At 44.3% G+C, this 26,204-nt stretch overlaps 1 protein-coding gene and 1 non-coding gene across 2 annotated transcripts in view; both read left to right on the top strand.

Moving 5' to 3' along the window:
* The window catches only part of LOC6595618 (roundabout homolog 2), a 53,068-nt gene that overhangs the window by 11,071 nt on the left and 15,793 nt on the right, over positions 1–26,204 (top strand). Inside the window, exons 2-3 of the mRNA XM_002020657.2 lie at positions 12,213–12,406; positions 23,074–23,176. Coding sequence (XP_002020693.2) covers positions 12,213–12,406; positions 23,074–23,176 — 297 coding nt within the window. The remainder of the gene's footprint in view (positions 1–12,212; positions 12,407–23,073; positions 23,177–26,204) is intronic.
* On the top strand, positions 13,617–13,688 carry Trnap-cgg. The gene has a single exon. It is a non-coding gene; the product is annotated as a tRNA-Pro (tRNA).

Raw genomic sequence — 26,204 nt, 5'->3', positions numbered from 1 at the left:
AGTTTAACCCTTAACCCCAGGGCCTGCAAGCAATTCCAACGCAGCCATCGAAAGAATTATGATATTTAAAAATTAGAAAATATAATAATATAATATATTTATAGAAAATATTAATACACAAATTTGTATTCTTTAAAAATTATATAAAAAATATGGCAATTTTTTATTTAGGGAAAAGCATTGTCCCCAAAAAAATCCTGCTAATTAAACAAATCTGAAAATAATTGAAAGTTTTACGTCATAAATCCCAGAGACCCGTAGAAACTATTTTCTAGTTTTAGGAAAAATTCCCATGTTGACAATTAAGTTAAGCAGAAAACACAGCCAGGACACCCCCAGACACGACAGAAACAACTAAAATGCGTCAAAGGCACGCAACCCTAAACAAAAACAGGAGGCCGGGGTGTCCACCCACACACCCCCCAACCCCACAACCCCTGGCCAGGCCGGAATACCAGAAGGACGAAAACTGGTTTCGGTTTCGGTTTCTGCTGGTTTGCAACCCTAATTTACTTTTAATAACTTCATAGGCAGCCAGCGAGCGGGCGAGCGGCAGCTCTGGGGGAAGCATTAAAAGTGTCCTTTTTCACATGGACGGCGGACAGAGGACGGAGGACGTAAAGCGTTAATTTCGATTTTGCTTAACGAGGGTTAAATGCGGCTCCCCCCCCCCCCCCACCATTTTCACAACAGTTTAACGCAAGTTTCGAGCTTGTCAGCAGCCGTTTCGGGCAACAGGGCGTATGAGCGATATCGATAACGATAATTACACATGCAGACAGGCCTACACCCTCCCTTCCTCCTGCCCACCCACCTGCTCTCATCCTCTGAAACGCATTCAGGTGAAAAATTCAATTTCCAACGTGCAGATAGGCCCGCCAGCCCAGGGACATGTCTAAGTGTGTGATTGGGTCTTCGTTGGGGCACGTTTTTTACCAGTGTGTGGGAGGGTGGGTGGTAGGGGGGGGACAGGGGCTGGTGTATGGTACATCAAGTGTGCGGCTGCATGACTGAGTGACTTTGCTGTCAGAACATAGATTTGTGATGCAAGAGCAGACCTCTCTCTCCCAAAAAAAAGTTAAAGAAACCCCAAACCAGCAGGCGGCTCACTCGCATGACGAAGCGGGAGTTTGCCCCGTTGGAGATGGCATCTGCAGCACAAAAAACCCGATTTTTGTTGGATTGTAGAGAAACCATTGATATTTCTTTCAAAAACCTAGTCAAAATTATGAAAAATATGTTTTTATGGTTATCGATTGTAATCGTTAATCGATTTCAGTCTACTGCCCGATAAAAAGCCATCAATTTTGTTGCTACAAGTATCACTCATCGCTTGACAAACGGGAAAATCCAATCCACCATCCAAAATCGATACACCCTGCTCCCATCTCTAAGCCGCCTTCCCAGGCGCAGACATGTCCCCGCAAAAGGCGCAAAGACGAAGCGACAAATCGAAAAGACACAACCAGAATCGAACAGAAGGAGAGACACGACCAAAATCGAAGAGAAAGAGAGAGAGAGGGAGAGGACGGAGAGTGGGTGAATGCCAGATTCTGTGATTTCAAGCGACGCCTCACCAGAGCGAGCGCCTCGGTTCCATCTTCAGCTGCGGGCCCCAGGACCCAGGACCCAGGACCCATGACCATGTGGATGTCGCTGTCGATGTCTATGCCCATTGCCACTGCCACTGCCACTGCCACAGCCATTGGCATGCGTTGCCATTGCCTGCTTTTGACAGTCGTTTTGCAAACATGTCGAAGCCATTAAGACAATCATGCGTTCGTTCTCTCGCTGCTTTCAGGGTCTCCTCCTCCGCCCCCACTCTAACGACTCTTACAACGCCTGTGCTTTCCCTTATATCAAGTGGTTTTTTGTGGATACCCTTGGCGGCGGGCTATACCGATTGGGCCAAGAGGTTGGTAGCACACCTTTTTCCCTCAGTCATAAGAGATGCCAGATACGAGTGCCAGAGGAAAAATCAGGCAATATATGGCCCTTCCTATGGCATATATATAATTCCTTAAAGGATATCCAACACTTCGGTTCTTCTGCAGCTCTTCTCGCTCCTCGTTTCCATCCGCTTCTCTCTTTCCCTTTTTTTTATGCGGATTGTTTTTGTGATGCATGTTTTGTTTTTTTGAAAAATGGCTGTCGCGTCACTTCTATTGTGTTTTTGAGTGTTTGTCCTTCATTCTCTTCATCTGCCACAGAAACACTCCTCCACTGCCCCACTCCTCCACTCCTCCGCTCTCTCCGTGGCGCTGTCTGTTTGTCACAAAGATTTATGCGTTGCAATTTACACAAAAACAAAAAAAGCGAAAAAAAGTGTTTGCCCAACGTTTAGATTGAGTGGAAGTTGCTTTTGTGTAGGTGTTGAAACGGATTCCAATAGTGGTGGCAAGCGGCAAGCGGCAAGTGGGTGGCGACGGCCACACGCAGACATGGAGACACTTCTCCAGTGGATGCCTGCACGAGAGAGCATTGTTCTACAGGCAGACATCATTTTTTGATTTCAAAAGGTAATATTTATTCATCAGGGTGTTAAATTATTTGAGTGGCAGAGAAAGAAGGGGAAATTGTGCTGAAAAAAGGGGGAAATTCTGGAATTTTAGCTAGATTTTGGTATATCTTTAATATAAGAGTAAAAAGGGTCTATATCAGTAGTGGGCATTATCATTCGACCCTCAATGACTTAAAGAATTTGGAGATTTTAAAGAAATGGCAAGAAATGGCTGCTCATTATCACATTTTTGAGTTCTTCGTTACTCAATTTTGTATAACTCCTTTTAAAGCAAAATTTGAGTTGTAGAATTGTTAAATTTTGGATTAATACTCACCAGAATATGTAGAATTTGTATTAAAACCATAAACACTGAAATAATACCAAAATTAGTTGATTTTTCCAGAATTTTTAGTTACCGAAAAGTGAATAAGAGTTGATATTTCCCTTAAATGGAATCAGATATAAAAGAAAATTAAAATATAACCCCCTTTCTCAGAGGGCACGTTTTTAATCGCAGCCCCACCCTGGTGGCCAAAATCAAAAACAATAAAACCGAATGAACTTTTTCAATATGATTAAACCGCGAAAAAACCCCGCACCAACGCGATTCGATTTGCATTCATAAATATTGCTTAATTCTGCCATTAAATTTCGAAAATTATGTGGCCATGAATTTTAATCAAAAACTGAGCGGCCAGCCCCCCAAAATGTTATTTTCCTGGGGAGCACCACAACAGCATCAACAACAACAAAAAAACAGCCTTAATGACTTATGAGTGGACATAAAACGAGGCAGAAACTAAATTATCCCATATATTTCACACGCCCACGCAAACAGAGAGGGGCAGGCACCGAAAAATGGAAAATATTCCACGCCACCCCCCCTCCCCACATCCAATGGGGTAGCCCCCACCCGAAAATAAAACGCATTGCAGCATAAAAAGTTTCAGAGACCATAAAAAGGAACAGCAACAAAACTAATGAATGGAGGGAAAGGCCCAAGGATCGAAGGAGGGGGAACAACAGCCCAGAGGGGACACGGGACAAGGACTATAACGACAGATTGAACCCTTCGCTTTTAATGCAATTAAGTTTAATTGAAAATTTTCACTCCGAAATTATGAGACGAACGTGTTGGGACATCACAGAGAGAGCGATAGAGAGGGGGAGTGGGAGAGAGAAAGGACCATCCCCAGCAATCAGGGAGATAGAAATTAACATGAACACACTGTTATGTGGGGGTTAAGGGCGGAAAAGAGGAAAACAGGAAAACAGGAAAAGCGGAAAAGAGAGAGGTGTATAGAGTGCTTGGCACGTACTCCTCCTCGGTCCTCGGTCCTCGTCCTGGTCCTGGAAAGCAATCAAGCGTTCAAATCACTAGCCCCAAAAAGCCCCAAGTTTTCTTTGATGCTGCGGCAGCGGATGATCCCCCCTTGCAGGACTTTATTACAAAACAAACAAGCAGCCAAGTGAGACAGGACTCATGGACACCACCCCCCACCCCTTTTGGCATTTAACTTATCTTTTATCTTGATTGCTGTTGACGATGACAGGGATAATGATGATGATGGCGATGTCCCTGTCCCACGTCCTGTGTCCTGCGTCCTGTCCTGTGATTTTAGTTTACCTGCGGATAGGATTCGTGTTTAAACAGGCGAATGCCGCTTGATTTTAATTAGCATTTGACACAGCAGCTTGACACGGAGGGGGATCCTTGACTCCTTCTGCTCCTTCCACAGCTGTTAGTCCTGTAAATACTCCTGGTCCTGTTCCTGCACTGGTCCTGCTCCTGCTTAATGAGCCATCACACAACTCGAATTGCAAATGTTACCGTGTGCAAATAAAAATATCCTTGCGGCTGGTCCTGGCAAAACTTTACCCCCGTTACATTTCACGCTCCACAAAGTTTTGCAACACGGAAAAAAATAAGTTCGACAACGAAAAAAACATGTTTAGGGGCTTCTAGGGGTTTGCCGGAGTCGCGGTAGACGGGCCGCGACCCTCCGTTTCCAGATATCGAAAGCAGATCTCAGAAATTCAATAAAATTCCTCTGTTCCTTTAAAGGCACTTGGGCTGTAGTTGTGCAGATCTAACTGGAATTGTAACTGGGATAACTGACACTCTCATCCCCCCAGAAGCCCGCCAGCCCAAGGATTTGTCACAGGATGCTCTCTGCGCCGGAAAATTCAATGTGAAAACTTTGCATTTCCCCGTATATTCCCGAGTGTGATATGTGTGGGGGTGTGGGTGTGTGGGTGGGTGGGTGTGTGGGTGTGTGGGTGGGTGGGTGTCAGGTATGGCTGGCTGGAGACTAAGCTGCCGTTAAGGCTACAGCCAGAAAACAGAGCCAGAGGCAAAGCCAGTGCAGTAGCAGTTGCAGTTCCATATGTATATTGGACACCCTGCCACCTGGCACCTGCCACCTGGCACCTGGGGCGGCAGGCAGGTTGCCTACCGAAAAACTAGAGCAATAGCTGGCAATGATTCTCTAGACAAACTTGGCTAACCCACATGTGGGCCATGCCATGGATATATGTGGGCCAAACAGAAGTACACCCACAGAGCATTGTAATGCATTTACCTCCAGCCGCTCCTCCAGCTCCTCCTGCTGCTCCTGCTCCTCCCCTGGAGAGGATACACAACTTTTCTACTCCCTGCTTGTCGCCCATGCAAATGCAGTGTGCACTCTCCTGTGCCTGTCCTGAATTATTTATATTATTTGCACTCTATATGCAGCGGAGAGAAGCCAAGCTGGCAAAAACATTTAGCCCGAAAGAATCATGACTCTTGAACATTTCAAAATTCTGTTGGTTGGAGGTTCAAAGGTCCGAGGGTGTTGCCAGCAATTAGAAAGAGTGTCACTCGGGGACACCCTCTAACATCTAACATTTAATACCAACAAAAAAATGTGAGTCATTGCCGGGACCGGGACCGGGACCGGGACCGGGACCACCCTTGTCCTTGTCCTTGTCCTTAACCACTGGATGAGAAGAGTGCCCGTCAATTGGTAGAATTTATGGCCGGTTACGGGTTGTTTCTCCCGCGCCGATGGCTGGGTGTGCGTCGCCATGATTCATAACTAAACAAGAGCCGCGGACACGCCGCAGGCGACGACACCAACATCCCCGGAAACCATTGGCAGCACACGAAAAACACGAAACACCCAAAACACACGAAACACACGAAGCGTTTACAAAAGTTTCATTTGAATGAGGTTTTGTCTGGAGTTCGCCGTCTTTTTTTTGGCAGGTCTTGGGGGAGGGAACCATGTTTCAAGGATTTCGATTGTTTAATTTGAAAACTTTAATAAAAGCAGAGAATAGGGGAGCGAACAAACACTTTTAAGGCAAGCACAAAACTCGAAGGTGTGACAGCTCTTTGGGGATGCGAGATAAGATTATTTTGTAGGCTCAAAAATTAATTTTAAGCAAAAAAACGCGAAATTTTTTGGTAAATTTAGTAAATCTTATACTAATTCCATTAAGGGAATGGCTTTTTTCTTATTTTTCTTTTCAACTTAATTTTTAATTTTTGAAAATTTTGTATTTTTTTAATTTTTGTGTTTCATTTTTTTTTTAGTTTCTTAATATTTTTTTTATATCTATTTTCTATGTTATTATTATTTTATTACAATTTTTGAAGTATTTTTATTTTTTCTGTTTCATTTTTTTTGTGTGTTTTATTTATTTTTTCTATTTTCTAATAAGAGAAAGGCATCTTTTTTATTTTTTTTTCAACTTTATTTTTAATTTATGTGTTGGAATTTTTTTTTTGCTTTTTTATACATTTTTTAAATTTGTTATTACTATTCTTATTTTTGTTATATTTTTTTAATACAATTTATATTATATTAACACTTTAAGTATTTTTTATTTTTTTCTGTTTCAATTTTTTTCGGTTTTTTTTTTATTTATTATTATTTTTGTTATTTTTTTATATTAAGATTGCTTTTTTGTGGAGAAACTCATTTAAAGATATATTTTTCGCACAAAGATAGTTCCTCAAGGCAGATATATCTCCTTTTGGCAACATTTGTCTCATTTTTGAGCAAAAGCCAAGCCCCCCCCCCAGAGGGATGGAACGGGCTCCTAATGACAGAAGAGCTTTTCATAATAATTCCCAATTAGGACATAATTTGTCTTCCGCCAAAGCAGAGCAAAAATTGAGATCCATGACTGACAAAAATGTAAGAATAACGATGATGTAGAGGTTCATCATATCACATGTCCCTCCAGCATTAAATTCTATTTTGGGACAGGTTCCTGTCCATCCATTATTCCCGCCCAGCAGCAAAGATTTTCCCGAGCAGCTGTTGTTTCTTGCTTTTCCCGTGAATTATAGCAATAATTTAATTATTGCATTGGCCGCTCTACTTAAGGCTCTGCTTCTGGGGAGGAGGCGGAGGAGGAGGAGCAGGAGGAGACCGACTAACATAGTTCCTTAGACGGAAGGAACAACAGGCAAAAGTTGTATGTCGAAAAGTATGCTACTAAAACAATTAGCAGGTCCTAGAGCGGGGCTATAATTAAAACAACAATGGGTGTAGCAGGAAGCAGAGAGAGAGAGAGAGGGGGAGAGAAAGCGCATTAGAGCATAGGAAAGAGAGAGAGAAAGCCTCCTCCTATGGGCTGCCTTTGATTGATGATGCGAAAGCAGCTAAGCCTCTGGCTCCTTGAAGTATGCAACACATAAGCAACTTCCAAAGGCGTTGAAGGAGCCCACACTTCAGAGGGCACGAAGTGCGGAGGGGGTGGGGGAGGAGGAATGGGTGCATGGCAGAGTCTTTGTTTTATTTTTGACCCCCCGGGCGACGGCTACGACGGCAACAAACTATGCAGTGCCCCACAATAACAACAACAACAACAACGAGAACTACAACAATAGCATTGAGAAGGAAAGTTTTCCTTTGAGCGAGAGCGAGAAGTGTGAATACCCTACTCGAAGAGGTTATTGAGGGTTTCTGAAGTACTCGATCGAAGGAAAGTTTTCCCAGAGGCCACACATGGACTACCCAGAGAGAGCACTGCAGAGAACTACAACGAGTAGAACAAGTACCACTAGAACGAGTAATCAGAGAAGATACAGTTGCAGTACTAGCGAGTAACGAGAATGAGTACAGCGAGTGACGCGTAGAACGAGTACTATGAGTAACGAGTAGACTTGCTAGAGTACACTGAGTAACGAGTCCTGACCAGTAACGTGTACAATCAGTACCACTACAACGAGTAGTAAGAGCAATGAATATAGCGAGTAACGAGTACAATGAGAACAATGAGCAATGAGTCTAGCGAGTACAATGAGTACCGAGTAGAAAAAGTACAATGAGTAACGAGAAGAATGTGTCCAATGAGTAACGAGCTGAACAAGTACAATGAGTAACGAGTATGACGAGCACTACGATTAAAGAGTAAAAAGAGTAACGATGACAACGAGTAAGGAGTACAGCGAGTAATCACTTTATCAATCAGGGTAATTACCATTACGCTACTAAGGAATAACGAGTAACGCGTACAATGGGTACTACTACAACGAGTAATCAGTTATCAATTAGATTAGTAGTCCTTCCGGTGCTAGCGAGTAACAAATACAAAGAATAACGTTTAAAACGAGTAAGGAGTTCATCCAGCAGTCAAACGAGTGCCACTGCAACGAGTATTCAGTTCTAACGAGTAACTAGTAACGAGTAGTTTACGAGCGAGAGTTAACGTTGAATGGTGTCCCTATTGATCCATATTAACCTTCTGTACACCCCATGGCTGCATGGCTGCATGGATGGGTGGCTGGCTGGATGGTAAGGGTATTCTTGAGAGGTAGCCATGCAAATGTGTGTTATTATATACGTACGAGTAGTACGTCCACATGCCTGCCGCACTCGCCTCTCCACTTTCTGGCAAAAAGGAAAAGAAAATGTTTAAGGAAATTGCAGCAAATATTTTGCTTGTTAAGTGAAACCCAGTTTGGCGAAACGTTTTCTCAGCAATTTCTTCAGGCATTTCGACAAAGTCTTGGTCTTGGTCTCGGTCTTGGTCCTCCAGATCCCTGGTTGTTGGATCCCCGCCTTCTTCTGTGGCACCCCTTCCACTATTTGATGCATTTTGCATAAGCGTTGGGCAAATGCCTTTGCTGCTTTTATGCAAATTTCTAGCATTTTCCATGTCGTTACATTCTTCTTCCTTGTGTTTTCCATTCTGCCATTCGAGCGAGTACATGGCACTCGGTACGAGTATGTGGCTTTTTCCCTGGCATGCAATTAAAACTAAATTAGTAGGCCTCTGGGCCACAGCCATACGGAATCGTTGCGAATTTTCTCGGTCTACTAATTGAATTATTCAGCTGCAAGTCGCCAAGGTTTTCCCTGGCCATTTTCCGCTTCTTTTTTGGGGGCGGGGAGATGAGGGGAGGGGAGGCTGTTCTCAAACAAACTGGAAAATGAAGCGTAATCAAAACAAAGGCCTTCAACGCTGGCAAACCCTTTTTTTAGGTGTTGAACATCACCGCAGGGCCCACAACCGCAGCAGCCAACTTTTGGTCCTGTCGTGGTCTCGATACCGAAGGCAGGTCCTTGTGCCTGGTCAGCAAAGATATGCACAAACAAGAACCCACCCAAAAACGAGAAAAAAAGAACTGTGTCCACGGTTGAGCAACTTTCGCCCTGTCCATGGAAGGGTGCCACAACCCGACATGCGACATTTAACCCTCGAATTGTGCAGCGGCGAGACGACACATTGAACGGTTTTCATACTCTTCAGGGACGTGGGGTTAATGCAATTTGTAGAGCGGTTTGTTGGACACGAAAAGGAGGAGGGTAGGCGCTCAACTGGAGAGGGCTTTGATGGTCTTAAGGGTAGCCTCTGGAGAGCATCTCCTGGTGTTTCTTTTCGAGAAGGAATCTATGAAAGAGAGGGGACTCTTGTACCTATATTGGGGCTGAAAGATTCATCATTGAGGAGGTCTTCTTTGGGTATCTTCAAGTCATAAAAATCTCCTTAAATATGGCCTGTAAAGTGTATCTTCTCGTCACCTCGGGGCACCTTCTCCCACAGAAGACTCTCCCATTCCATAATTCCCTTTTTCTTTCCCCTCCTTGCATTGCATGTTGATTTTTCGACTGCCATAACTCCGCCGCCCCCCCGTCCAGCCCACTCCAACATTCACTTCGATGTTTTTTATTTTCATTTTCGTTGTTGAAATAACATTGACATGCCGTCTTGCTGGTTGACCCCTCCTCTGTCCTCTGTCCACTGGCCACCCCTCAAGTGAGGGTGGAAGCAGCAGGACATGCAACACGTCTGCCGGTCCCTGCCACCTCCCCCCCCCCTCCCCCTTCTCTCTCTCGAATGCCTTTCTCCGAAATTTCGGAATTCGATTTCCAGCTTGCAACATCGTTGATTGTTGTTGTTTTTGTTGTTATTGCGGGATGACATGCAACTTTTGCCTCGAGCTGTTTGCCATTTGATGTTGTTGTCGCTGCTGTTCCCGTTGCCATTGCCTCTACCATTGTTGGTGTTGTTGTTGTTGCCGCTGTCGTGTTGTCGTGTTGCAATCAACAACAAACTGGCAGAGCAACAAATGTGCTCGGCGGTGGCGTTTTATTAAATAACGTTTCAATATTCCAACATTTTCTGACATATCAATTTTCACGCGAAATGCCCAGCAAAAGATACAACCAAAATACACTCAGATACGCAGATACATAGAAGGAAAGGGGGCATACGTAAAGCGACATTTTGATACTAAAAGAATCCGTAGTAATCCTTCCTGTATCTTTGAAATTGTTCACGATTTGGGGGAGCGAAAGGTGAAGGAATATTTTCATAAATATTATGTTTTCTCCCTGTTTTTCGATCAGTGTATATGATTTATAGATTCCTGCTGCGATATGTGTAAACTTTTGCATCTTCTTCCGCTTACTTTTTGCTCTCAGTGTGCCTCTGTGTGCGTGTGTGTGTGTGTGTGTGTGTGGGCGACGGAAAATTGTTTAGATATGGGCATGAAAATTGAAATTTATGTCTTTTGCCATTGACAGATTTGCTGGCGGCAAACACTCGACAAGTCGAGAGCTCCAGAGTTTTGCGGTTAGCAAATAAAGATTGCGGTGCAGCGAGCACTTGGCACCCGCAGGGGGCGGTGGGGCAGCAGTGGGTGTCAACCATTGAAAGAAACTTTCGTTAAATGGGTTTTCCCGATGCTAGAGGCGGGAAAATATATAAATAAACAATTGAATTCGTAGCAAATGGCGATGGCCATAGTTTTTCATTTGCACCACGTTTAAGAAGTGAAAATATCCGAGGAATTTAAGGAGGGTATTGGGGTATTGAAAGCATCCATGGAACATCTCCTGAACGGGGAAACAGAGCTGTAATCAGCAAAGGGAGCAATGGAGAGGGAAGCTAACGAAAAAAGGAGAGTGTAAGCAGTTCTCTGTCTCCCCAAGCAAAAAACTACAACTTTTCCCCATTTCTTTGGTTGCAAATACGAACGAATCTAATAAGATAACGAATATGTGCGTGTGAGCACGTCGCAATGGCGTGTATTTCAATCAAAAGAGGCTATATGGCCAAATATTGCATATAACGCTCATCCGAAAGTGCTGAATGCTGCTTTGGACAAAGAATATCTCAATCACAAGGGGCTTTAAGGCCAAATACTGTATATACCACTCATCCGAAAGTGCTGATTGTTGCTATGGGCAAAGATATCACGACTTTCTCATGCGCTCAACTCAAACTGAGTCAGAACCCCACCAAAACTGAACAGCTTGCTCATTGGCTTGGATCCAGCTGCAAACCTGTGCCTGAAGTCAATTTACAAATTAAATTCCTGCTTCCAAATGGCATTCCACATAGATTCTTGAATTTTGCCTTTGATTTTCCCTAAGATCCAAGCAGTGCACGCCTCCCTTGCTGCACTGCTTCACTGACAGCGCCAGATAACTTTATTTTGTGCAGAAACTGCTTCACTGAGCAGCGATCACTGCCAAAGAACTAACGGAATTGACAGACAAAGAAAATGCAATGCTGTGCATTCGAATAGAAGCAATAAGCAGGGCTGAAGGAGGCACCCCGCCTCTCCGCCCCTCCGCCCCCCCGCAAAGAGCAACCACAACTTAAGGCCACATTTTCTTAATAATGTTTTAAACAAAAGAAGAGTATGCTAATCTCCGGGCTTATCTAGCCCATGAACCCGGTCCTGTCAGGTGTACAGCCACCGCCCCGCCCCCTTTTCCACCCAACTAATTTCCCAACGTTTGCATTATGCAAAAGAAAACAAAACAAAAAGTAGGGGCAAAATAACAGAGAGAGAAAAAAGGAAAATACTTAAATGCTAAGCTACCAGAGTGTGGAGTCCTTTGCCGCATATGCAAATCTAAACAAATTAATTCCAAACTGAATCCTTTGAGCAGCCCCCTCCCCCAGGAGTCCCCCCTTCTGCCCCCCGCAATGCAAGCTGCAACTTCATTTGCAACGTCAACGGCAGTGCGCATTAACATTGTTTTCATTTGGCCAACGAGCGTTTCTCGTTTTACCCCATTTTCTTGTGCATTTCCACACAAACCGCTGACGATGATGATGTCGACGACTGACGCAGCGGAAAACGGAAAAGCCCCGCATCAGGCAGCTCCCCCACCTCGTCGAATCCTTTTGCAATTTTTATATTTCACATTTCTTTCAACGCTCTCTCTCTCTCTCTCTCTCCACTCTTTGGCAGGTTCACATCCGCCGCGAATAGTGGAGCATCCCATAGATACGACAGTGCCACGACACGAGCCAGCGACGCTTAATTGCAAAGCCGAGGGCAGCCCCACGCCCACCATACAGTGGTACAAGGACGGGGTGCCGCTGAAGATACTGCCGGGCTCCCATCGCATCACCCTGCCAGCTGGCGGATTGTTTTTCCTCAAGGTAAGCGGTAAAGGGGGGAGGCATAAAAATGAGAAATTATTTCAAAGAGTCGAAAGGGAGTCGACTTGGGGAGTGCCTTGCAAAAAAACAAATAAATAACAAAAGAAATTCTAAAAAAAATAATATCAGTGATTATTGTATTTTTAGTGCATTAAAATAATATTTTAAAAATCTTCCAAGCTCTTGAACTTTCTGGCTTGCACTTTTCCTTTAACTCTCCCTGGCTCTCCTCTCCTTTCTCCTCTCCCCTCCTTTTCTCTCTCTTTTATTTGCATGCATAATTATTATTTCTGCTCCACGCTTTCATTCATAATGAAAGAGATGGCAGAAGGCACTGCTGCTGCCTGCGAGAATGATAGTAAGAGACAGACAGATAGACGGACAGCGCGAAGGAGAGTGAGAGCGAACATTTTGCTGCGCCATCTGTTGAGTGATGAACAAACTAATTGCTTTCATTTTTTATTTTTTACACTCTCCCCACGGCTTGCACTCCTTTTCCGTAAAATCTTTACTCTTCTTTTGATTCGCCATTCCTCTCCCTCTCCCCCCCTCTCCCACATATTATTTGGAAATATTTTTGCAAAAATAACTGTTCACTCGAGGTGGTGGCTGGCTGCCTGCCGTCGGCGGTGGGCAACAACTTCATTAACGAAAGGTAAACATACATTAAGCAAAAAGATGAGACAGAAGCCAGCGAGAGAGAGAGAGAGAGACAGAGTGAGAGGGGGGGTGTGAGAGAGAGTACGAGAGCGTAAAGAGCAAATGTCAGACAGACAGACAAATAAAGACATAACGGAAGTTGGCATCCAGAGCGGGAGAGGGAAAGGGAGAGGGCGAGGCTGGGCTGGGCAGTGCTGTCGACGTCGACGTCAGCAGCGGCAAAAGTCAGCCGTCGCCATCGCCGCTGATGAGCTGCGTGCGAGAGGGATAGACAGATGGACAGAAAGAGAGTGTGCTCTAAGATAAATTCGTAAGGTGCGTATCAAAAGCATACGACAGCCGCAATATTTTACCTGCCAATCCAAGCCTCAGGCGGGATTTTCCTAACCTCAAATTTTGATCCTCGAATTTGTATAGCCTCCATATACCCTAAAGGCTTACCCCCAATTAGCCCCAAAATTGGTATTAATTAGTGTCTGGAACCCTGCAAAATATCCTGATCCCTACAGGAGCCCCATCTATATATTTCAGGGCCTGGAAGCTCTCAAGCGGCCCGTTGGTCTAGAAGAATGATGCTCGCTTCGGGTGCGAGAGGTCCCGGGTTCAAATCCCGGACGGGCCCAAAACTCTTTTTTTTTTCCTTCTCTTGCTTCTTTTTTCCTATACTTTTGCCAGGCACCTTATGAGCGACTGCCTGGCCCCTGCCGTGGCTTTCGAGCAGGAGCACTCAGCAAATTTACGACGCAAAAAGCCAACGAGAGCCGCGCGTTGATTATGCTGATGATGCACTCGGAATCGCAGTCTCAATTGGGCGACTGCTGGTGGTGGGTGGGAAAGCGGGTGGGGAGGGGAGGGGGGCACTCTGTCGGCGTTGCGGGGGCGACTCGGAGCTTGCCACTTTTCACACTCGATCTGCTGGCTTTGCCGGTTGGTGTCTGCTCTGTGCTTATGCATTTGCGTCTGGCTGTGCCCTAGAATAAAGGGTATTTGGATTTTTAGATGGGGTTTGACAAGGACTCCAAGGACTTTTGGACTCTATGGAGCATAGAATTAACAGCCAGATCAGCCTGGACTACGTAGAATAGTATTTTTTTGATGTTTCCAGACCTTTTTTGTGGAAAAGTCAGAAAAAACTCCTTCCAAATCCCAATACTATATAGAAACGAGGGGGAACGTTGTGAGTTGCTGCGGACACCGCAACTCTAAGGTTATACCCGATACTAAGTCAGTATGGCTCTCCTCCGGCAGACGCCGCTAATATTTAACGACACGACAAAGAGTGCGTGCGAGAGAGACAGAAAATCAGTCTGAGCGTGACGTCGGGCGCTGCGTAGCCACTGCAAATTGATTTGTTCCTTTTGGCTATAAAAATGATCTGATCTGATCCAGATTCAGCAATCTAATAGATATGGTCATTATCTATGATTCTGCGTTTTTAGTTTTCTCAAATCTGCAATATTGTGGATGCAACAGATTTTCGTCCTTTGTGGAGGCGGATGGGGGTGGGGCGAAATTCTGAGATATACGTTTTATAGTGACATCTTAAAGGAGTGTGTGTACCAAATTTGGTTACTCTAGCCTTAATAGTCTCTGAGATTTGTGGTTGCCTCAGATTTTCGTCCTTTGCGGGGGCGGAAGGGGGTGTGGCGAAATTTGGACAGGAAACGGTCAAGGTCCGATATCACAGGAGTGTGGATACCAAATTGGGTTGCTCTGGCTTTTATAGGTTCTGAGATCCTTGAACTCATATTTTGCAATTGGCAAAACCGACCATGAAACCTGTGTGTTAGAGTGAGACAGAGCGAGAAAGAGTGAAATTGTTTTCGTGATTCTGGCTGTATTAACTATACGATCTGGTTCAGATTTTGCACTCTAGAAGATATAGTCATCTTCTACGATTCTGCGTTTTTAGTTTTCTCGTATCGTCAAAATTGTGGATGCCACAGATTTTCGCCCTTTGTGGGGGCGGAAGTGGGCGGGGCAAAGTTTTGAAATATTTTTGGAGCAGTGACATATCACAGAAGTCTGGATCCAAAACATCGTTGCTCTAGCTCTTATAGTCTTTGAGCATTAGGCGCTGAAGGGGACGGACAGACGGACAGACGGACAGACGGACGGACGGACAGACGGACAGACGGACAGACAGACATGGCTCAATCGACTCGGCTATTGATGCTGATCAAGAATATATATACTTTATGGGGTCGGAAACGATTCCTTCTGGACGTTACACACATCCACTTTTACCACAAATCTAATATACCCCAATACTCATTTTGAGTATCGGGTATAATCATCAAAAATCAAGCCTTTCCAAGGGCACCAAGGACTTCGTCTCCCCTCCGTTCTTATAAGTCCTCCAGTCTCGTTTGCCGTGTGTTTGCCGAATGCCAGTGTATTTGTTTATCACTTAAGTGCAGAAAAGGATTTCAGCATTTTCCTCCAGCTGCCGCTGGCATTTTCCGACTTTCCGTTTCCGCTGCCGACGCGCAAAATGTTTCCATCTATTTTTTTATGGCTCTCTTCTAACGACTTTTAAATGAATTAATCCCCCACCTCCCGCCCTCCCTTTCACTATGCATCCTTTCAGCGTGTGGGGGTTCGCTTTGAATGGGGCTCATGGAGTGGGGGATATGTGTAGATATTTCTTGGGGAATATACATATACTTTTCTTTTATGAACTGCTTAGAAATTCTTGACCTAACGGAATAAACATAAACTTGTGTGCTCCATCCACAGAATGTGGCTCCAACGAAAAACAAACAAAGAAGGAGATATATTGCACATCATTTCATTGCTCCCCCAGCGGCATAATTTAAATTCTAATTCCGTCAGCCCCACACTTTCTGTAACCCTCGCAGACAATTCATCTTACTTATAAGTGGTGCCCCACCATCCCCCGCCACTCCACTCCACTCCAGAGTCCACTCCACATTATTATAACTCCAGAGCCTAAAACACTATTTTTTCAGGAAAAACCTCTTTAATAGGGGGCGAAAATGGGGTTCCCCTTTAATGAAAAAAAGAGAAAAGTTTTTCTCGTTTTGGGGCTTTAAGTGCCGAAGGGGGGTCCAAAGGGGAGAGTGAGCCAGAAAGTACAAGCCAAATGGGGAATATGCAATAAAATACAAAACATGTACAGGGCTACATGTGTGTGGGTGTGGGTGTGTGTGTGGGGGGGTGTGTGGGGCTTTGGGTAGAAAAAAAAGGAGCGTCAAGAGTGAAGTACGAGCGAAAAGTGACATGGAGGAAGGAAGAAGAGCAGAAGAAGGAAGAGCCATGGGAAGACAGACAATAATTTACGTAACTGCACGACAGACGGACGGACGGACAGACGCGTCGAAAGGAGTTTGAGAGGAGGCGGAAGCGCTCAAGAGAGAGATGGCAAGAAAGTAAGACTCCTCCCACACACACACACACATGCATGATTTGTAGCAAGTGTAACTGTTTCTGTATCTGTGTGCACACATCATCTGGCGGTAGGGACAAAGCACTCGCAAGTGGAGCCTGGAGCCTGGAGCCTGGAGATGGCCGCGTGAGGGAGTGCCAAACGGAAGATCTACATAAATATGCGGCAGGACACGCATGTTGCTCATCGCCAGACGGTATCCCTTTGCGGGCGTCCTTGACTAAAGTTACCCAAAGGCTCCCCCTCGCTTTCCACGTGCACCCTTAACGTTTATTTAAATGTCTGCCACATTTGGCAATAGTTTAGCCCCAAATGCCACCCCCGAATGCCACCCCCCAACGAAGAACTTTAAAAAGGCAATCAACCGGAGCTGCGAAAATAAATCAAAGGACCCAGGGGCGGCGGGTTTTCGGGGGGAGGCGTGGCCCCCGAGGGCGGCTTAATTAAAAACCAGTCGAGGCTCAAAAGTTAACGGCTTCCCGTAGCGGCAATAACTTCACGAACTGCACTGTACGGAGCACACAATGAGCACATTTTAATGAGTTTACAAACGCTCGACACATTCGCGGTTCCATAAAGAAACATGCAGCATGCCCCGTGCCCCATGCCCCATGCCGCATGCCCCATGAATGAATAAACATGGAGTGGAATGGAATGTGGCGGCTTAAGCAGAGTTGAGTGGCATCGTGGGAGTGGCTGGGGAGGGGCGGGAGAACCTACGCTGCGTATGAGTTATGTTTTTATGGCCGAGGCGACAATTTTTACTTGGGTTTTTCTCCGTCTCTAGGCTCCGGGCTGTTTATTAACTTGAGGAGTGGACCGGGGGGGGGGGGGCAGGCTCTCGAGCTGCGTTTAATGAAGAGGTGGGGATGGGGGTGGGGGTGGGGTAGGGCCTGTGGCTGATTGGATTAGTGAACGGATAAGGGGCAGCCATCAGGCAGAAGGCAGTAAAGCAGGTTTTTTAATGAGCAGATTAACAGGAAAGTGGGTGGAAGGAAGAAAATAAAGCAGAGAAGGAAGGAAGGCATTAAGGAGGGCGGCTGTTGTGACGGGGAATTAAATGTTACACAAAATGTTGTGCTTTTGGGTACACGTTCTTCCAAAGGTGATCGATTCCATGGTCCCAAGCTGCTTTCCAACAGATTCTACGCCAAAGGCAGCGAAGCTTTTGGAAGCAACGAAGTCCGCGCTGTCTCTTTCGCACAAATTCGAGAAGCTTCGGGGCCTGCATCGTGTGCACACATACAGTCAAAGCTCAGTCGTCGGCTGTCGCTGGACGAAGAAGAAAGAGCAGTGGCTTTCGAGCGCTCTCTTGTGGCTTTTCGGAATTCGATCGCGAAGCTTAGCCTAGACGGCAGTAAAGCGTGGGAGCGAGAGCTTTTCATTGCTCTCCCGCTCTGCCCTCGCCGAACTTCCACTAGACTCTATGAAATACAAGCATCTCTGTTCCGCCACCTGCTGATCTCATCACCGATTTCACGGACACACTCCATTAGCAGCATATCATACCAAATCCTATATAAAAAGCTTGTTCCTTCCAGTCCAATCCCACAGTCCTATCATCGTCGATGCATAGACCGAACTATGGACTCGAAGGTTGCCCTCCAGGTCAGAGCTCTCCTGAGAGGTGTGACGTCCTACTGCTGCCATCCGATCAGAGGGGGCTGTGGGGATGGATCACGTGGTAGTGGGACTTCTTGGGCTGATGGCAGATGGAATATCGCCCTGGCACCCGATTGTTTTGTGGTAAAGGCCCAAGTAATACTCTCGGAGGGCGGGAATGAAGGGCTGGAAGGATCCTTCTACTTTTAACGATCATCAGCGCTAAATAAAACAGGAACTTACCCTTTGATCTAAGCTTTTTCTTGAGGGAAACAAAGTTTTGGAAGATTTCTAGTGAAGGTTTTTCAAAACAAAGCAATTTTACGGCCAAAACGCATTAGAAGCATAGCATATCGAATTAGATAATCCACCACAAGACTGTGTTCCAGACGATATAAATGGATACAAATGTATATAAAATATGGTAAATAAAGAGGAAGATCTGAAAGTCTTGTCCCTTCCAAAGAAGTTTCTATGGATATTGTGGAAAAATCTATGTGTGCTCTTTCGACCTTTAATGAGGCCTATGCTGGGCAATGCCTTTGATATCACAGACAGACAATAATGGAAAAAACTACAAGAAAAGACTATATATAATCTAGTATAGTCTTTGGTTAAACTGTTCCTCCTCGGGGTATTCCCCTGAACTCCCTTTCCTTCGCACAAGATTTTCAGTCAATAAAAACTTCAAAATCGATTTCTCTAAGCAATTTCCCCCAAATCCAAAGAGTAAAATGTGCCCATCCTGTTGCTTTTGCCACCTGTTTCACTTTTCCAAACGAAAGGAAAAGTGTTTCCCCCCCCCCATTACCACCAACCACCCCTCCGGTCCTGTCTGTGGATTTGCCTAATTCCATTTCTCGTTTCAGACTCGTTTTCGGGCTCAATTAAAACCATTTACACGTCACATTCTACACAAGCTTTAAAATTTAAACCAAATTATAAAACACTCAGGAGTTAGACAGAGAGGGAGAGAGGGGGAGAGGGGGAGCGGCAGTGGTGTCATCTCTTTCTGGCACACGCACAAGACAATTACGAAATGTTACAACATGAAAACGGGAATGGCTCCCAAATGAAATGTTGGAAAATTTATGGGTATTTTAAATTAAAACGGAAGCGTGTTTTCCACGACACAGAGAGAGGGGCTGAACGAGGGGGGGGGGGGGGGGGGAGTGGGGAGCATTGCACACACAGATACAGCCAATATATTTTATAGCTTTCCTCTTCTGTCTCTTCCTGCTCTCCTTCTGCTCCTCCTGCTCCTCCTTTCAGAGTTTTGTCCCCCCTTTTAAGAGTGCACGTAGCACACGGCGAATATTTTGGTATACTCTTGGCCAGGTTTGGCGTGGAGTGTATTATGATTTTTGAACAGATTTTGGGCAAAGAACATTATAACAGAATCCATATATAGTTTCCACAGAGAAAGCTACCTTTTCCTTCGATTTTCCCCCCTTGTTCTTGGGCGACGGCAACAAAAGAAAATCCTCTGAGCGCAACCAATTCGCAGCGATTTTCCCGGGCTCAAGTCATTAAAGATATAAATAAATTTATGTGACTTTTGGCCATGTTTTCCAACCCCCCCACATTCTTTTTTGGGGCTCCCTTCTTTGGGGGATTTTCCTTTTTTTAGGAGCAAGAAAGTCTCGCGAAAAACGAAATTAAATTTTCAGCAACAACAGGGCAAAGGGAGGGGGTCTTGGAGGGGGGGGGAGGACTTAGTCTGGTACTCGTGTTTTACAGACAGAGAATCGTGTATAGGAAGTACCTTTATCTTTATGGAAATACAGTGCGTTTCGGGATGCCACAAGGACACACACTTCTGCCACGCACTGTACCAGTATATTTTCGTAGCTTCATTTCATTTTTGCCCGCTCAACGGTTGCCATTGCAACGAATTTTGTTTTAATTTTATTTGATATTCCTGTCTTTCGTGCCCCAAAAGGATAGTCGGAATGGGATTGCCCTGGGCCGAGGCCTTAGCTCTGCTGCTCTCCTTCGCGTTTTAGTAATTCATTTCAATTTTTAATGGCAATCCCTACCCCGTGCCTAGCTAATGAGCTTAGGCTTTGGTTTACCTTTCCCATCCGCAGACCAGCGACCAGGGACCAAGGACCAGGGACCTGGGACCACATTGCGTATGCTTGATATTACAGATGGAAAATGAATGAATAAAGAGCGGAAAATGGGTCAGTGGGAATGGGCTAGGTCGTGTTCGAGGTTTAGTTCTGTTTTTAAAAGTTGTCAAAGCTTAGAAAATGCTAGAAAAATTAGCGGCCGAAAGTCTGTTTAAACTTGGACTTTAATTTAGGTTTAGGAAAATATATGATGGCTGGGGAAGGAGGGTGTTTCGTGGAGCGAAAGCTGGTAAATCAGGGGAATCGAGTGGCTAACCAGACAGTGCTTTGTATGCATTGATCTCTGGGCAGGGCTTAAGAGGAAAGTCTAGACTTTTCCGAGTTGAGGCGTGGTTTTATTCCTTAAATCCAAGCCTTATATATAATCTAACAATGTACCTTAAGGAGTTGCAATTTTGTGTTCTATTAAGCGTATTCCAGGGATAAGCTAGACCCAGGGAAAGGCTGCATCGTGTGGCAATTCGAGTGCCTGCCAACGTGTTATTTTGGATCTATATTATGGGTTAAATATTTCCCCAACTGTGTTTTGTTGTGGTACTTTTTAAAGGGCTTACAGATCTCCGCTCACACCCAAAAAAGGTTCACAAATTCTCCCTTTCTTCATTTTCCTCACTTAAATTCAGAGATCAGGCCCAAAAATGCCTTCCTGTTTGAACAAACCCCCTTTTAGCCCCCCTATCCCGGGTATACCTTTAAGAAAAACACAATTAAAGTTCCATTTCCTTTCTGTGGTGGCTTTTAGCGCAGTTGTCGGGCGAAATAGTTGATTAATCAGCAGGACAAAGGCTGAAATCTCATACGTATATGTTTCCGTGTTGCTATTGCTTTGTGTCGTGTAATCCTGTTGCCTTTGAGCGTGTGTTAGGGGGGGGAAGTATGACAATCGAGACGCCTGAAGCTCGTGGCAACTTATTTGTTTTATAAAGCGCACCCGCGGCTCTCATCTGCTCTCTCTCTGTGCGAGTGCGAGTGCGAGTGTGTATCTGTGTATACAGCTGAGGAAGGAAGATTAAATGAAAGAATAATACAGCTGAAGAACCCTTTTGTCATCTTCACTTAGCGCAACACTTAATTTCACTTGAAGGAGTAGCAGAAGGAGGCCCAGGAGGAGGCCCAGGAGGAGGCATCTTCGAGCAGAAGTTGTGTAAATTGTGCGAACTTTGTTGCTTTTTTCACTCCTCTCCTGCAGGCAACAGATAAATATGGTACACACACACACATACAGCTACAGCACACACACACACACACAGATACACACTTAGTTTGACATTTAATTTTAAGCGCATGTTGGGGAATTCTTTTGTGCTCCAAAAAACAAATAAACAAACACAGCAGACAACAAACACCAAAAAGGGGAGGCCAAAGGGAAGGAGAGAGAGAGGGAGAGAGAGAAAGAGGGATGGTTAGAGGTGTGGGCGGGTAGATAGCTAAAGGAACGAAGGCAGCAGGACATGTAGTAACTATAAAGTTGCTCAAGAGACATTTTATGATTTGAGGAGCACTCGAAGGCAGACCAGAGGCAGAGGCAGGCAGGCAGGCAGGCAGCAGACGCGCCACAGACAACAGATTGCCGACTGTTTTATGGCCTGAAAAAGTCAAGGGAGGGGCAAGCAGGGGGCACGCAGGGGGCAAGGGGAGGCAGAGTACTCGAGGCAGAAGAAAGATGGCAGCAAATCAACGTCTTGGGGTGCAGTTCTCTCAAAGATTTCACTGTATTTTCAAGTTATTTTCTGTTTGCCATTTGTGGAATTACAAATATGAAGGGATTTTCTCGAAGAAAAATAAACAGAGTGAAAACCGAATAGGGGGTACACTTTTGGGGCTTGAGGAGGGAAATCATTAAGGGGAAATACTTGCTGAACAGATGCAATGAATCAAGTGAATAAAGGCACTTCTAATGAATAAATTAGTGGAAAATATTCACAAAAATGTTACAAATAATTAAAGAATAAATATATAATAATTTTGTATAGCCTATATATTCGATCCATTCACAAGAAAATTGATTTCTTTATCGGATACTGAAATACGGCGAACATAATAATACGCGGAAAGGGCCGCGGCTTTACTTCTAAGCCTAGTCGTCAGTCTGTACACTGAATCGCGAGTACCGAGTGTATATTGTACGATCGAGAATATTTTTAATATGAAAGCAGCGACCCTAAATTGCATCTGGATTGAACAAAATATCGAAAAAGTGTGATATAAAGTTATAAACACCGAAAACATCAGCAATCTAGTAGGTATCAAGCCTTCCCGTAGAAAACTAGCTCTGAAACGTTCTGAACTTATTCTTTATATATATGTTCAATATTCATAAAGCTAAGCGTAATATAAGAACAACTTTATTTCTGAACTAAAAACCTAGAATTCATTTTTGCGTAAAATTATAAAAATGAATACCAAAGTGAATACTTTTTGATTCAAGGATTCTTTTGAAAACAGGGATATTTTTGGGCTTTAACTTTAAACTCATATAACCTATAAAATACTTGTTATACCTTTGGGTTCCATGAAATGGGGTTCCAAAAATCTTACAAATTCTTAAGAAACCCTATGGAAATCGTATCCTAAGCCCATAATACATCTATATAAATCCCCATCCAACTCCACTTCCCATTATTTCCGATACAAAAACAAACCGTACAACAATTTGGGAATGCCTCGAATAAAGCAACCCACAATCCACAAGCCATCCATTTACTCAAGTACATCCCATCTCTTGCTCATTTCAATTATAATTACTCACATCTCGCCTTACCCCCCACCCCCACCCCCCTTTGGGGCTCCAAAGGAAAACTCTTTCCTTCGCCGTCTTGAAACCATTCTCATGCCTTGCTTTTTCTTCATCTTTTTCGCAGGTTGTCAATTCGCGTCGCGAAACAGATGCCGGCGTCTATTGGTGTGAGGCAAAGAACGAATTGGGCGTGGCACGGAGCCGGAATGCCACATTGCAAGTGGCGGGTAAGTCAACTCCCCTCCCCCTCCCCCTCCCCTTCTAGAGACGGAATCGGAGTCGGAGTCTCCTTCGCATAGAGCGTGTGGTGTGCGTTTTTAATATTCTAAATTGATGTTGATTTTTGCCCCTTGTCGTTGTCCCCCCGCCCCGGCGCCCTGCTCGAGGCTCTGTGTGGATGGGGATTTGACAGTGTTAGCGCTGGCCTTTTTTGCTTTTTGCTTTTTGCTTTTGGCCCCCAGACCCCGCCCACTTAACTAACTAGCTCTGGAGCCTCGGATCTGTGGACCTGCTGCTTGCTGCTGCGTTTACAAGTTTTCCGCTCGAACGCACCCACTTGTCTTGTCAGAGTACTCCCCTCTCCCCTCCTCCCTCCCGCCCACACCCCCTCTCTCCACTCGCTTTCCAATAGAGCGTGTTCCTGCCTCCATTAACCCGTTTTTCGTTTCAGACTTTCTTTTTTTTTGCTTTTCTATTTTTGACTTTTGAATCCTTTTTAGTCGAGCTGATGGCCCGGGCTCCCTCCCCTTGACTCCCCTTCGATTTGGAAGGATAGAGCGTTAGATGATGCTTGATGTGTGTTCGATTTATTGGGCCCATACATGAATGACCTATACAGTGGTTGGGAGTGTATGTGCCTTGGGGCAGGTTGGAGCGGAATTTTAATGGGTTCTGTGTCGGTGTCTGTGCTGGCTGCTAGGGGGAGAATGTGGGGCATAGAACGATGGGGATTTTAGAGATTTCTAAATTTATATTTAATTTATCAAAATTACCTAGAAAAAATACCAGAAAATGCCAAACAATTAAATCGAAAAAATACTAGAAATATAATAATAAAAGTAAAAATACCAGAAACTGCTAGAAAATTATTTTTAAAAAAGACTAGAAAAATACCAATAAAAATAATAGAACGCTAGAAAAAAATACTATAAATATATCTGTAAAAATACTAGAAAAATGTTAGAAAATACTTGGAAAAAATAGTAAAAATTATAGAAAAATTCTAGAAAATTAACGAGAAAAATACCAGAAAAATTATAGAAAATTATCTAGAAAAATACTAGAAAATAACATTAAAAATAATAAAAGATGATAGATAATTAACTTGGAAAATACTAGAAAAATACCAGAAAAAATACCAGAAAAATGTTGGAAAATTATCTAGAAAAAATATATATATGTACATATATAATGCCAGTAAAAATATTAGAAAAATTCTAGAAAAATACCAGTAAAAATAATAGAAAATTGCTGGATTCCTTTTTAGTCTATTCTAGGAAATAATACCAGAAAACTACCCAAAAATCATAAATTTTCTGCGCTGCTTTTTTATGGAGAACACTCGTTGCTCTTGTATAATATTATTATACTTCAAATGAGTATTCAAAGGTGGTTTTGTTGCACATTTCATTGAGGAGATCGCAGACCATTACCATTTCTTGCTTTCATATTTCCATCTTCATCTTAAAGGTAATCCCTCTATACAGATAATTTTTTGCCTGCTCAAAGTTTCTGGTTTTTGGTTACTGTTCCACAAAATGCGGTTAAGGCGGAGAGGGCCTTGGTTTAGGCACCAAAGAAAGTAGGTACCACCCAGGCTCACGCCCACCGCACACACACACACACACACGCCCACATGCCACACGACAGGGCGGAGGGGGTGGTACAGGGACCGGGGCAGGGGCTGGGCCCTTCCATATCAGTCGACAGAGACCGCCACTTTGTCTTTTGTTGGCTAATATTTCTTTTATTTGCCTCTGCCTTTTCATTCCTGTCTCTCCCTCCGACCGTCCGTCCCTCCACCCGTCCGTCCGGCCGCCTGTCATGTCCGGGTTCCTCCTCCTCCCACATGAAAATCGATATTGCTCTGTGGAGTTTATTTTTCCTTCATGTTGGAGGTTTTTTTTTCTGTACATTTTTCTCTCCTGTTCTTCCGAGTTGGGTTTGCTTTTTGCGGTATATCCTTGGGGAATATTTTTCAATATTTGCATGTAAATCACGAAAAGCACGTCAAATTTGTTTGCTTGGTTAAAACGTCGTTATTGCGGCTTGTGGTGGGTGCCGGCAGTGGGACAGGACAGTGGAGGGATCTCCTCGGTGGAGCAGGGACTTGGCGGCAAAAGCAAAAGGCGTTCACATTGATTGGGTTAGGCAATAAAAGAGCTAACAGCAAAAGGGAGACGGGATCTGGAGCAGGAATCGAAGAAGGAGACGGATCTGGAGCAGGAATCGAAGGGGGAGTGGGGCCAGGAACAAGTATCGAAGGGGGAGTTTGGCCAGGAACAAGCATTGGGTAGGGTGGGGGCCACAAGGAACAAGCATCGGCGGGGGTGTGGAAGGTGGTGGTGGGCTCTGGAGTAGGCGGGCATGTGGTTTTTTTTCCATTCCATTCCACCTTTTTTGTGGCTCGTCGGGAGTTTGTCAATAGTAAACATAAGTTGCACATTCGTACGATATATATTCCATATCCTGTATACATTTGATGTTGTCAGCGCAATTCCGCTTCGAGCGGCTGTCAGCACACACGCACAGCCTTTGACCTGATATTAAAGAGGGGTTCTCTATGGGAGGATGGATGGTTTAATGGTTGGATGGCTGGTTCCAGGTTAAAGAATAGGAATTAACAGCCGGGGGCTTCTGCGGTTTGGTTCCACGTTAAAGTCCCTGGTATTAGCGAAATTGTAGGGGAATTATTTCCGCCATCTTTCGATTATTACAACAATTTGTGTCTTGGCTTTGGGTGTGACCTTCTTCGGTTGGAAAATGACTATGCTTAAGCAAGGGAAAGCCTAAATGGTTGAGTGTATGGCTATTTTATAACAGGAATTACTTGAAGAGCCATTTGGAGAACTCTTTCCAGTTTGGTTAATTTTTTTCGATTCTTATTTAGACAATGCAACCATCAGAAAGTCAATGAAATGTTCCTCTAAGCAAAGTTTTAGTCTTCTATATGTACAAGTTCCATTCTACAACTAGAAAATGGCAGAAAAAACAAGAAAATATCATAAATATACTAAAAATATACCACAAAAACAA

The sequence above is a fragment of the Drosophila persimilis genome, unplaced genomic scaffold, assembly GCF_003286085.1.
Source record: "Drosophila persimilis strain 14011-0111.01,24,50 unplaced genomic scaffold, DperRS2 tig00000191-arrow-pilon, whole genome shotgun sequence".
NCBI classification, from domain to species: Eukaryota; Metazoa; Arthropoda; class Insecta; order Diptera; family Drosophilidae; genus Drosophila; species Drosophila persimilis.
This window is presented reverse-complemented; position numbering and strand designations above follow the sequence as displayed.